The 14,068-nt window shown below is 47.7% G+C and overlaps 1 protein-coding gene across 2 annotated transcripts in view; it reads left to right on the top strand.

Annotated features, from left to right (window-relative positions):
- Window positions 1-14,068, top strand: part of malrd1 (MAM and LDL receptor class A domain containing 1) — a 66,682-nt gene that overhangs the window by 51,174 nt on the left and 1,440 nt on the right. For both annotated transcript variants that reach the window (XM_023818198.2, XM_023818199.2), the window contains exons 29-36: window positions 1,594-1,751; window positions 2,798-2,999; window positions 5,308-5,586; window positions 8,087-8,212; window positions 8,641-8,707; window positions 12,701-12,792; window positions 13,050-13,149; window positions 13,250-13,319. In XM_023818198.2, coding sequence (XP_023673966.2) covers window positions 1,594-1,751; window positions 2,798-2,999; window positions 5,308-5,586; window positions 8,087-8,212; window positions 8,641-8,707; window positions 12,701-12,792; window positions 13,050-13,149; window positions 13,250-13,319 — 1,094 coding nt within the window. The remainder of the gene's footprint in view (window positions 1-1,593; window positions 1,752-2,797; window positions 3,000-5,307; window positions 5,587-8,086; window positions 8,213-8,640; window positions 8,708-12,700; window positions 12,793-13,049; window positions 13,150-13,249; window positions 13,320-14,068) is intronic.

The following is a 14,068-nucleotide window of genomic DNA, read 5'->3' on the forward strand; positions in this document are numbered from 1 at the left end:
ACACGTCGTGTGCCAAGCCCGGAGGCCGCAGGAAATGGAATGGTTCCGGGCGTGAATGTCGCTTGGCCGCAGGTCACTTACCAGCGGGAAAATCCAAGACCTCTTACCTCATGTAGAAAACATTCCCTCTGTTCCCGTCCATCCTTACTTCTTAAAAGGGCAATATCGATCGCGGTCATCGGGGGGCGCTGACTGGATTGAAGTGTCACGGATGGTGCTGCTCTCTCTCTATGTGCGGCTGCAAAGGGGCTTTTGAATAAAAGCCAGTTACTTATAATTATAGTCTAATCCTGAAGGAGTCTATTGAGCGACTGAGCTCTCCTTCTCCCCCATAAACATCACTGTGATTTAATCTCCCCCCCCCCACCCCCCATCCCATTGCTTGATTTCCAACACCCCGGGACGTCCCGTGACGTGACCGCCTCGCCTCGCCTCGCCTCGCCTCGCCTCGCCTGCTGTCAGCACTGAGTTACGGGGTGATTGATGGCGAGCGACATTCTCCTCCATGCAGCACCACGTAATGCCGAGCTCATCGCCGCGATCGGCGCCCTCCGATTCGCATGGGACTCATATCGGGCAGGGTGATCGGCCTAGCCTAGCCTGCGCTCTGTGATCTCACTGTCTGCATCTAAATTGGAATTCTCTCTCCCCCTCCTTCCAAACACAGGGGCTTCGTAAAGTTGAATCTGCTTTTCCCTGAGCACGCCTCTCCCATCTGTAATATCTGTGCGGTAAAATATTCTGCTTACAGACTTTTTGTCTGGTTTGTGTTGAAGGATTTATGGGTTATGAAATGCTACAGAAGCTCTTAACTCTTTGTTTTCGGTGGGATTGTTGACGCTGTTTTGAATGTTTATGTTGCTATTTTGTGTACATTATGTAATTATGGATTTCTACACACCCTTGCCAAGGACCTTGGTTTGATTCTGTTGTGAAATGAAATGAACTGAATGATATTACAGACCATTGTGGGCATAATTTCACTGTTTTTTAGGTTTATGCACTCTATCTTGAAGCAGATTGGTTATACAGAAATCATTTTCACTGTTCATGTTCAATGCAATTCAATTCTGTTCGCTATACTGATACTCTTTTACTGTGGTATAATGAAGACATGTAAAAGTCATTTTGATTGGACATGTTGAAGCTGCTGTAATCTGCCATGCTGAGGCGTCCTTCATTATTCGCCAAGATGAAGGTGTCATGGTTGGACTTCTTAGTGTCAGTGGTGTAATCGGGGTGTGTTTGGTGTAAACCCCAGGAGCGACACTGTGATGTGTATCACGGCCTTATTCTAACATCTGACAGGTCTTACCCCAGGAATGCAGACTGCTAAGAGCTGGTTAGCATCACAAGGTTCTCATTAAGTTCTGCTTAACCATCAGTATATTCTTCAGTATTTTTTATTTCTTGTCCACCAAACAGTTCATGGGGTTTGATATACATACAAACATTTGACCTGAAAGATTCCGCTTGATTTGTTGATTGCTACATTAATTTCTTACTAGGGTTGAGGTTGGCGAGGTGCTGCATGTTACCCACACTGGCCTCTGTGTGGTGCTGTGACTGTTCCTCTCCTCTCTCTGATCACAGACGGACAGGGGCGCTTCCTTTACATTTCCTCTGCCGTGCAGAGGGAGGGCGATGTTGCCACGGTGATGACAAAAGCCCCCTTCCCAGCCAGCACTGGCGTGTGCCACCTCCGCTTCTGGTACTACATGTACGGATCGCGGCGGATGGGTGCCCTCAAGGTGAGTGGGAATCCCTCCAAAGTGCTTGAGGAACAGGGAGGTTGTGGGTTCAACCCTCAGCTTGTACAGTTTGGCATGTAAATGAGTGAAAGTTGAGGAGTTATTCGCTATTGAAATGGTACCCAAATGATAAAAGAATTTACATGTATCTACTTAATTCCTAGCTCTGCTGTCCTGGTCAAGTTCCAAGGGGAGAGACGTAGAGCTGTTTGTCCTTTTGCCTGCAGGGTTTTTGCATTTCTTGGGGAGTATAATTTGGTTTCATCTCGTTAAGGAAGAAAAAAACCTGAATGTCAGTAGCTGATTAATTTTTCCTTTAAGTGGAGGCTCTTTGGGGGGGGGGGGGGGTGACCTCAACACAATGGACTGGAGTGCAGGCAGGTGTTTGGCCCTCCGATTCCTTCGTTCAGGCCCTAAATAAAGCAATGGTGAAGTCAAGACAGACTCTCTGGGGCTCCTAGCGGCGCTACCTGCATGGGGTTTGAGTTTAATCGAGCCTCATGAATAAGCACGGCAAACCCTCCCGTGTGACGGGGAGTAACGATGTTGTCTTGACAACCACCGGCAGCCTCCAAAGCCCGATTTGTAAAGCGTGCGCAACGTCTTTGGTTTGCCTCCCAAGTGCACCTTCCCGTTTGACAGACACAGGCTATTATGGGAATGCCGCGAGTCCTGTGGGATTCCAAGACCTTTGCATTAGAGGATTTTGTTGAGTCAAAGTGAAAGCTTTAAAATTCATCATGTTTATGCGTTTCACAGTTGGATCTCTGCCAGTTGTTAATGCCCTGAGATTTAATGCCGTTCTGTACTGTGACTCGCGCTCTGAGCTGTGACTCGTACTCTGGGTTGCGTCTTACGTTCTGTGCTGTGACTCATTTTCTGACTGTGACTCCCAGGTTGTGCCAGGACTCACGGTCCGCACTATGACTCGTGCTCCGAGCTGTGAATCACACACTGAGCTGTGATTTGTGCTCTGAGCTTTGACTCGCACTCTGAGCCGCTACTCAGATCCTGTGCTGTGGCTTATGGTTTTCGGGTTCGAGCAGGTGTACGCCTTCGGCGAGAGCGGCACCGACCTGCTGATGTGGGCGGCAGCTGGTAACCAGGGCGACAGGTGGAAATATGCCAGTGTGATGCTGTCTAGCCCCACCCCCTTCCGTGTGGCCTTCCGGGCTGAGGTCGGGGGTGACATGTGGACGGACATCGCCCTGGATGACATCTCCTTCACGGCACCATGTTATGAGGGAGGTAGGAGCAAATCCTGTCTTGATCCTCGCTCTTTTTGTAGGTAGGTGTTTGCATATAGGAGAGGCAGATGCATTTATGAAGCTGTGTGCAGGTTCAGTCGCCACCCCCCTCCCCCCACCCCTCCGCCGTGTTTTTCATAAATAAAATGCAACACAAATGAAAGGCAGCAGGTATGGGCCAGCAGTATTCATTTATTCCTTTAGATTTTCTGTAAAAATGCTTTGAAGGGGGCGGGCGTCATTTCCACATCATCAGGATGCAAACTGGGGGATTTAAGCTCTCAGCTCAGGCAGTGTGAAGCCACAGTGCTACTCAGTGAAGCACCAGGCTTCCCGTTTCTGCTACACTGTCTTCTCTAAACAGCATTTGCCGTTAATCTGTTTTCCTGGCATCGATCTGTTTATACTGGGAATATTTCAGCACAATTTCTGGCCATCCTCAGACCTGTTTTTTTTAATACACATGCTTGGACCAGAATACTGTTCCTGTGATCAGAAGGTTGCAGGTTCAAATCCCAGGGTTGGCAGAGTGGTTTCACCATTGACCCCTTGAGCAAAAACCCTTAACCGAAAATTCCACCAGGGACTTGGGGGCCCTGCTTTCTCAATTGTACATCGCATTGAATAAAAGCATTTGCTAAATAAATTAAATATAATAATAGAGTGAGCCCACAGTGGACCTTGGTACTGGCCGGTAAATGTAGTCTATCCACCAAGCCTTTTTCAGGGCTGTGCTCACGTCTGAAGCATCCCTTCAGTGATGTGCACGCTTTTGTAAATAAACCTCCTCTGGGTTCAGCCTTGACAGCCCCCAGCACACGTGATGTGCATGTTTAACTGCTTTTACATGCAAATTATGGGTAAGCCTTGAAAAAATGCCACACGGCTGGAAAGAGAAGGCAAAGATCGGGTGGCGATATCATCCTGAGCCTTTCCACACCTCCAGCAGTGCGAGGCAAGGTGAGGCTCACGGATTAAACCCCTGGCTGATTTGAATAAAACTGTGCCTGCACGTGCACACATAGGACTCACTCCCAGCAGGGTGTGCCAGGGATGTATACAGGCACAGGGACACCGCTGAAACCTGATTGGCCCACTCCTCTGTCACTCAAAAAATCAAACTATATCATTGATTAAAAATAAGGTTGCCTCCCCCTCTTTATAAATCAATACACCTTATGCCCCACACCTTAAAAAAATTCTAGAATCACCCCCAGGATGAAGCCACATGTCGCAGGGATGGGGTGGGGGTGCAGGAGACAGGAGGGGAGGTCGTTTCGGGGAGCTTTTGAAGCTGGAGCCGACAATCGGGGTGTGGAATCAAGCCAGGGCATCCGGGTCTGGAGGGAAACAGTATTATGTCATCACCAGTTTTAAGACACATACCATATTCCCATGGCCTCCCCTTACCATGTGCTTGACTATTTGTGTGTGTATATATGTGTATATAGTGTCTTGGTCTGTGTGTGCGTGTATATTCGTGACTTTATTCATTGGTTAGGTAGTATCAAAGTCAGAGTAACTTTTTTTGTCAGTTTCAGAAGCGTGATTCATGCGTCAAACACCAAGGTGAACATTTTAGTGGGTCAAAATTTTTTTTAAATAGATAAACATAAAATATTTTAAAGAAAGATTTATTGGATGAGCAGAATGTGCATTAAATAAATAGATTTCAGGTTTCAGAGTTAGGAGTGCAGAGTTATCGGTCCATTTATTATTTCAGTCTTTGGCTGGGAGGGACCAGGCTGTTTAGCAGTATTCTGTCTTGTCAGTTTTTTTTTGCTGATCTGTTCTCATGTATTTATGTTTATATGTATTTTTTACATATATAGTATATCTTTTCAAGTATGTGTGTTCATCTATCTATCTGTTTACCTGCCTGTCTATCTGCCTGTCTGTCTGTCTATCTGTCTGCCTGCCTGTCTGTCTGCCTGCTTGCCTGTCTGTCAGTCATCCTGTCTGCCTGTCTGTCTGCCTGTCTGTCTGTCTGTCTGCCTGCTTGCCTGTCTGTCAGTCATCCTGTCTGCCTGCCTGTCTGTTTGCCTGCTTGCCTGTCTGTCAGTCATCCTGTCTGCCTGCCTGTCTGTTTGCCTGCTTGCCTGTCTATCAGTCATCCTGTCAGTCATCCTGCCTGTCTGCCTGCTTGCCTGTCTGTCAGTCATCCTGCCTGCTTGCCTGTCTGTCAGTCATCCTGTCTGCCTGCCTGTCTGTTTGTCTATCTGTCTGTCTGTCTGTGTCTGTGTATACTGTACCTTCATGTTTTCCTCTGTGTGTGTCATTTCTTCTCCTGTGTTGCCTCACTGATCCAGCCCCCATGACAGCAGAGCCCAGCGCCTGCGGTTCACACCTCTTCCAGTGCCAGAGCGTCTTCCAGTGCATTCCGCGGAGCTGGCTGTGCGACGGCGAGCAGGACTGTGCTGACCGCTCCGACGAGGAGGGCTGCCCCCCACGCGTGCCCGGCACTGTGCCCCCTCAGGAGCTGTGTGGCCCGGGGCAGTTCCAGTGTGCCGACGGGGGGTGTATCCCCAGCCTGCTGCGCTGCGACTGGGTCCCAGACTGCCGCCACGGGGAGGACGAGTTCAGCTGCCGTAAGTCCCCTGGGAGGATCCATCTGTGCATGCAGGGCATGTTTTCTCCTGCAGGGGGCGCTATAACTCTGACTCAAACCTGTACTGTCTCAGGAGTCTCAAACTGCCCTCCACGTGCTTCCTGTCTGCCTCTCCTCCCCCCCCACCTTGTTCCAGAAGCTTCCACTATTCCTTCCGCCCCTTACCCCTCCCTTGAGCCACCATCATAAATGATAAAATGCCATAAAACACAAGTTACATTATTTTCGGCTCTGCTGGAGGTTTTTCCATGAATGCTATAAAAGTATTTCTTATTTCCGGCCTGTGAATGCTCCCTTCCTAATCAAGCCTGCAGTGGTACCGCTAGGGTGGGGAAGGCTGCTAGGGGGGGGGGGGGGGAGGCTGCTAGGGGGGGGGAAGCCCGCGGGGGTTTGCTGCTCCGGTAATGAGCCCGACTTCAGGCCTCTGGCCCTGATCGCAGCTTGCTGGCATCTCTTCGGAAAGCTGCCTCGTTACCTGGTTCCGGGCTGCTAACACCAGCAGACCCAGGTTATCACGCTTAAGCCCCCCCCTATGCAAGGGGCTGGATCTCAGCCGTGGCAGGCAACCTTCGTGGGGGCGGGGCCTGTATGGACGGCCACAGGGATGGCAGCTTTCCCACGCTCACGCTGAACCACTCTCCTTCTCGTTACTCCTCAGGAGCACGTCTGTCTTCTACAGATAGTAGTATTCCGCACAAACATTGAATGTACTGTATATAATTTTGCATTATTTTCACCATAGTCCTAGGGATGATCTGATAAACTAGGTGCTTTAATCTCAGTCCAGCTACAGTATACATATTATTTATTGTTACATTTGTTAATGTTATGTTTATTTTGGATTTTATTTTATTTAATGTCTTTACTTCTCCTTATTATATCTTTTTCTACTTACATTATACTGTATTGCATTATTTCTGTGCTACTGGACAGAAATTTCCAAGCATAGGGATCAATAAAGTTCCATATCTTATCTAGATCCAGCCCACCTCCCCCCAGTGTAGTAACAGTCTGTGACCAACAGGGGGCGCCCTGGGGGTCCCACGCAAATGTAAGGTTCGCAGTAATGTGGCGTTTGTGAACCATCTGATTCCTTCGAACGACTCCTTGGTACGAGCGAAGGGAACCGACTCATGCTTCAGACCTGTTCCTTTTGTCATTGCATCCTAATTTCAGTGCTTGCCCCGAATCCGCTCCACTTCCCTTTTACGTGAGCAGAGAGAACCAGCCAGTCACAAGCGAGAGGCGTCATCGCATTAAGTTCCTTTAAGACAGATTGAGCAGAATTTTTCGGTTACTGTTTGTAAGCACACTTCAAACTTAATTTACATGACACATTTCCTATGGGGGGTAAATTCGAAGTAGTATATTCACTTACAAAGCAGGGGTGTCACTTTGTATAATGTTTACAGTGTAGATCATTGACATTAGGTCTGGCAATATGAGTAATTTAGTGCCTCTAAACATAGTCCACGCATAATAAAATTATATTGGTGAGACACACCCACTTTGTGCTGTGTGACACATCCACTGTGTACTTTGGGACACACCCACTGCGTACTTTGGGACACACCCACTGCGTACTTTGGGACACACCCACTGTGTACTTTGGGACACACCCACTGCGTACTTTGGGACACACCCACTGCGTACTTTGGGACACACCCACTGTGTACTTTGGGACACACCCACTGCGTACTTTGGGACACACCCACTTTCGCCGCCCATGTTAACAGATCAGAGCAGCCAAGCTGCCGGTGTGAGGCGTGTATCTCAGATATGACTCACGACTCACGGCAGCGATGCCTCATCTAGAGTCTCAGCATGGCTGAGGTCAGCAGTTCTCCGCAAAAACAGACAATTAAAGAGTCTGTTGATATTCATACTGACATCAAACAGGTTACACAACTGACACCTTTCCCTTTAATTTCCATGTCTAAGCTATATATCATAGACATGAACAAATATAAATATTCATATTTTAGCCATTTTTCCAAAATATGGTATTCAACGAGAAAGTGGAGGCTGCATGTGTACGATAAAGTCAGAGCAGAAATCCCAGTGTAGGCTATAATTATATTATGTCGATAAGTTGTTGTGCAAACTAAATAGAAATTAAATTTCTAATGAAATGAAGTCAAACAGTCTGTTATTGATGGCCATTACCAAATGTAAACTCCTTGTAGCAGCAGAGCTGCAGCCGCTGTGAGGCCGGTGTCCAGGGTAAATTTGATCCAAATATTGCCCAATCATCGTAGTAATTTTTTTGTAGCTAACCCTAGTACCCCCACTCTCTGAGAAAAACAGGAGTCATAAGATCCAGCTTCTCTCAGAGAGTTGCTGTTTCCATCACTATTGGCTTGAGCTGTGATAAACACCAGCAACATTCCGGGCTGAAGTTCAGTGCTTGTTTGGATTTGGCCAGAACTCCTTACTGTGGTTGCTGATGAGCCCCTGGTGTGTGCCGTGCCCCCCCCCAGCCCTCCGCAGGTGCCCTGCCGACAGCCTGCTCTGCGAGGACACAGCAGACTGCCTCCCCCCTTGGCGACTCTGTGACGGCACCCCTGACTGCCCGGCCTTTCAGCCCGATGAGTCCAGCTGCCACAGTGAGCTGCTTCTCTCCTCACCTTAAACTATCAGCTGTGTGTGTGTGTACATGGTGGGGGAGGTGTACTTCTCCCTTACCCAGAATGCCAAGCAGCCCAGGGCCTTCCACAGCCTGCCTTCCCCACCCTACACTGGCTCAGCCCTGTTTCCTGCTAGTGGACTTGCTTTGCTGTGGACTTTTTAATCCCTAACTCTAAACATACCAATAAAGGAAACAAACCAACAAACCACAACAGAGGAAAATAGGGACCACAGACCTTCTCCTAAGGAATTCCAGCAAAAATACAGATAGGAATTCTAACCTTTTGTTTTGGGGGGCTGTGGGAGAAGAAGCCTTTCCTAAACCTAACCCCAGTAACCCTAACTCCCTCTAAGGCTGTGGGTCTGGCTCCTGCAACAACCTCACATGCCTTTCTCTTCCTGCCAGTCTGCCCCCTGGAATACTGCATGAATGGAGGCACCTGCCATCTGGAGCTCACTGGACCGACATGCAGGTGAGACCTGGCAGGTGGGGTACTCCGGAACTGTGCTGGAGGGTTAGAGGGGCCGAGCTGCGTTAGAGGCTTGGCTTGGATGCTGAGCCCGAACACATTCGTCTGTAGCAGAAGGTGCCGGCGGAAATCCTGAATTGGAATCCCTGGACTCCTGCAGAAGCAGGACTGTCACTTCTGTTGGCTACAGAATGAGTTCCAGACCCGACTGGGCAGGGAATAAGGCCAAATTCCTTGCTCCGTCTCTCTCTCGCTCTCCCTCTCTGTCTCTCTCTCACTCTTTCATTAGCTCACCATCGTTCTCTCTTTTATTACGACCCATGCTCTCTGTCCATAGGACAGGAGTTCTCTATTTCATCAGGGAATCATCTCTCTCTCTTTCTCTCTCTCTCTCTCTTTCTTTCATTAGTATATTTGTAGCTGTGCAGGTAGTGTGGACGTGGGTGAATTAAATGAAAGCACACGAACAAGTTCTTGCTTGTGACTTCTGTATTCTTCTTGCATCTCTCGGATGCAACCGCTCACCATTCTCCCCCTAGTATCTACTAATCAACCCAGAGGACAATTATTGAATATGGTATAGTAATCAAACCTTCCATGTAACATGGATTTGAAGTTTACATCATAGCAGCTTATAAGTAATTATGTTTACCATAATTGATCATCAATTCAATTCTTGTTTTTTTAATTAATACTGTACAAAATTATCAATTACATTAGGACAAGATCTCTTTCTGTTTCATTAGGACAGGATCTCTCACTCTTTATAACAGGATCTCCATCTCTCTCTCCCTCTCTCTTTGTCTGTGTCTTTTTCTATGTCATTAGGACAGTATCTCTCTCTATATATCTTTAGGACAGGATCTCACTCTAACTCATTATAACAGGATCTCTCTCTATGTCATTAGGACAGAATCATTCTCTGTCTCATGATAACAGGATCTTTCTCTCTCTGTCTTTTGGGTAGGATCTCTCTTCCTCAGCATGAACAGCATTCTAGTGTACTGCTGTCTTTGCTCGAAAGCAGCCTACCGTGTAGTCTTCAGCCAGCGGGACCAGGATTATACCGGGATTTAAAAATGCAGATTTTTAAAAAAAATTTAGAGTGGTCTCTTAATTTTTTCCAGAGCTGTAAAGGAAACAGGACACATTAAAGTTAATTATCCCTGATACTGATCTAGGAATCGATGAACCACATAGCTGGTAGTGGGAGGGGGCAATGTGGCGAGTTGGAGTTTTCCTCTGGGGAAGGAATAGATCCAAATGGGATTAATTGTGTGAACCTCATCTTGTGTTTATACTGCCCTCATTAAATAACCCCCCATCACAGGTAATTCAGCAGTCCCTAAGGCTTAAAATCCAGCCAAAACTGTCTTAGCTGTTTATGAACTAAGCAGGTAACTATCTTGCTGGTTCTTGCTGTGAAGTAACCAAACCTGACAAGAGCCTCTGAAACTTGCAAAACTAGGTCAGAATTTACTAGTATGCTGTCAGGAGGTACCTCTCCCCCCCAGTCTGCATCCTCTCCACCAGAGCCATGTCTTCATGAGTCTTGATGGCCTGGATTTCGGGGGGGCGCTGTCTGACCTCAGTCCCCCCTCCCAAACCACACTAACAGCAAGAAGGACAGGGTATCAGGAGAGGCAATTAGCCTAGTCACGTTAAGCGGTATTAAGCATTCTCTGGTCTGGGGTGGGGGCTGGGAGGGGTGTTTAGCTGAAGGCGTACTTTCCTATAGTTATATTATTATCATATTAGCCATGTGTTTGTAGGTGGGGGTATCACGTCATTAAATGTTGTTTAATGTAGATATGAGTCGTCCCCCCCCCGCCCTGAGGTTTTTGCCATATACTCCCCACCCCACAGTTCAGCCTCACGTGGTTCTGTCCCGGAGATGACCCGGTTTTCCCGTAGACTTGTTTTCCATGTCATACCGTTAGGATTAACTGTTCCCACTGAGTCCGGGATCAGTGTTTTAATAGATACAGACATTGTAAATGTGATTTAAACCCGCACTAATGCTTGAGTTTTCACATTCCGCGCCTTATAAATGTCTTAACTCAGTGTTTCTCATCCCTGTCCTCAGAGAGCTCCAATAGTCCACATTTTTTGCTCCCTCCCAGCTAGGTGTGCCAGGTTTTCGATGTTCTTGATTGGCTGGGAGCTGGGAGGGTGCAAAATGTGGGCTGCAAAATGTGGGATCCCTAAGAACTGTATTGAGAAAGGCTGCATTAACATTTAAGGTTGACTTACCGAGATAGTGCCGGTCATTATGCCCTCGTTGTGTGTGGGGACCCCAGACTAAAACCCTCCCAGTGCTTGGGAGTCCACTGCTGCAGTGAAATGGCCATTTGCTTGGGAGTCCACTGCTGCAGTGAAATGGCCATTTGCTTGGGAGTCCACTGCTGCAGTGAAATGGCCATGTGCTTGGGAGTCCACTGCTGCAGTGAAATGGCCATGTGCGAGCTGGGGACGCCCTGCCGCCCTGTGGTCATCTGTGCCCTGCGCAGGATCTCAGCATCAGCCTTTTTTTCTGCAGCGTTTGTCTGCATCCCTCATAGGTCACATGACCCTAGAGTCTATCCCAGGAAATACAGGGCACAAGGCAGGAGACACTCTAGTCAGGATGCTGGTGTGTCACACAGGACACACACTCCAGCAATATAGGGACTTCAGTTCATCTAATGGCATGTTTCTCAGGAAACCAGAGAACATGGAATAATCCCACAGAGCCCAGGAGGAGCTTGTAGACTCCACACACACGCAAGATTCAAACCCACAATTCTGGCGGCGCTTGGTGACAGTGTTACCCACTGAGCCAGCATGCCAGTCCTGCTCGTTCAGTAAATTATAAATGTACACAGATGCGTTGTAATTGTCGGCTCTCTCCGGCACATAATTAAAGTGATGTATTAATCTGTCGAGTGTATAATGCAGGTATAGTGCAGCTTGGAATCATCACACCTCTAGTCTATCCATTACTGTCAGTGCTGACACTGAAGAATAGCAAAACGCGGGACTGGGGGTGCTGCGGATCACCGGAAAGCCAGCCTCACCGATCCGGCAGCTCCAAGACGGCTTAGGGATGGGGGGGGACTCTGCAAGGGGGCAGGGCCTGTCGTCAGGGTGTCACCTGACACATCGCCCGATGCTCACAATTACTCCACCCCCTTCCTGACAGGTCTTCATTTTCAAATTCCCACAACCCTGTATTGGATCAGCATTTAGAAGATGAGTGGATGGATTTTTGAAGGCCTAAAGATTGATTGATTCATACATCTGAGGTCATACTATGTACTGAACTGTCATATTCATCTGTAGTTATTGATTATCACCTGAGTTGAGATTTTTCTGTAGTCATCGATTATTAGCAGAGATTTTTCTGTGTTGTGTGTGTGGATGCAGGAAGCTCTTCCTTTAGAGCAGTGTTTTCCAGCCTGGTCTTTGGGGACAAACAGAAGGTTCACGTTTTTGCTCCCTCCCAGTACCCTGCCAGGCAGTCCACATTCTTGTTCCCTCCCAGTACCCTGCCAGGCAGTCCACATTTTTGATCCCTCCCAGGACCGTGTCAGGCAGTCCACATTTTTGCTCCCTCCCAGTACCCTGCCAGACAGTCCACATTTTTGCTCCCTCCCAGCTCCCTGCCATGCAGTCCACATTTTTGCTCCCTCCCAGGACCCTGCCAGACAGTCCACATTTTTGCTCCCTCCCAGGTCCCTGCCAGACAGTCCACATTTTTGCTCCCTCCCAGGACCCTGCCAGGCAGTCCACATTCTTGTTCCCTCCCAGTACCCTGCCAGGCAGTCCACATTTTTGCTCCCTCCCAGTACCCTGCCAGGCAGTCCACATTTTTGCTCCCTACCAGCTCCCTGCTCGGAGGACTGCATTGGGAAACACTGCTTTAGAGAAGCTTTCTGTGTTTAAGGTCACAGCAGAAGGTCATGATCTTGGCAAGTTTATATGAGTCTCATGACCGTCTGCCTCGTCCCCTTCCAGATGCTCCCCCAAATGGACGGGCAGACGGTGCCACTTGAGGGAAAAACACCCCCTGCCGACCTCTCCCTCAGTTCCCGTGGTTACTGGGCCAGGTAAGGCTTGTGGTGGGGGTGGGGGGCAGTTATTGACCTGCAGAGCTATTGTGATGATTATGTCTACATCTTGAAAACAAATCTCACGGCCAGGGATATCAGGAATAAATTGGCATGATTTCCTGGCTGAGAGACGGGGAGATCAGGGATGGCGTTCTGTCTCCTGGACGCTGTTTTATTACTTATTTGATTTGATTTTAATCATTGTTACGCATCACATTAAAAGACATATTAACCTGTATGCTAATCTGGCACAGATGCCATGCGTGGAGTCCTGGGGGCGGGGTTAATGCTCCTGGTGGGCGGAGTCACTGCCATTATTCTGGTCCTCCTGCAGATAAAGTACCAATGCTTCACGTGAGTTGAGGATGGTGCCGTGATAGGTTTATTTCTACAACATAAAACATATGGTCAGAATCTCACTGTTCATTGGTTGTTCCTTTTCTGGGGTGGACAGGGGCAGGGGACCGAGCGAAATGCAAAGCAGGCTTGTGGAGAAGACGACCGCTGACCTTTCTGACCACAAGGTATGAGTGGTTCTCATTTCTTTGCTTTTCAGGGAATAAGATGTGATTCTTCCTAACTAAGAAAAAAACTACAGTGTTGGATTCACCAAACGTCTGCTTCTACTTGCCATGTAATTGGATATTTTAGTGGTTAACTAATGTGATCTGCAGTAATTGCTCTATTTTTCACTTTCTGAGGTACGTGTTGACTCTTCTATTCTTTTTCTCATACATTGTATTCTAATTTACTTTCCCATACTGAGTGTGTCAATTTGATTTTACATAATTATTTTCCATGATGTTGCATTATGGATTATAATATCTGTACTTATTTATAGTACAATTTCTTTACTGCAAGAATGATCTGTTCTTGTGAATTGAACAAAACAGATTTTACCTAAATGCAAACCCCGATGGCTTGGCTTAGTCCTCTTTGGATCAAATCCATTACTTCCTATCACTGTGTTTTAAAATACTTTTTATTTAAATGCATTCTAACAATGGATGCTGAGCTATGTTTCCCATTAAACCTCACACTGGCCGGCCAATCAGATATGAACATCAACCATCGGTCCTCACAGTCCAACCTCATCCAACAAATCAGGAACGAAACCCAACCTCATTCAGCCAACCAGCAGCAAAGCCCAACGTCATTCAGACAATAAGCAGCTAATCAGCAATCATGCACCTAAACGACAGCAAGACCCAGTTACATGCGCAAAACTCAACCTCATGCAACCAACCAGCAGCAAATCCCAACCTCACCCGAT

The sequence above is a fragment of the Paramormyrops kingsleyae genome, chromosome 4 (assembly GCF_048594095.1).
Source record: "Paramormyrops kingsleyae isolate MSU_618 chromosome 4, PKINGS_0.4, whole genome shotgun sequence".
Taxonomy (NCBI): domain Eukaryota; kingdom Metazoa; phylum Chordata; class Actinopteri; order Osteoglossiformes; family Mormyridae; genus Paramormyrops; species Paramormyrops kingsleyae.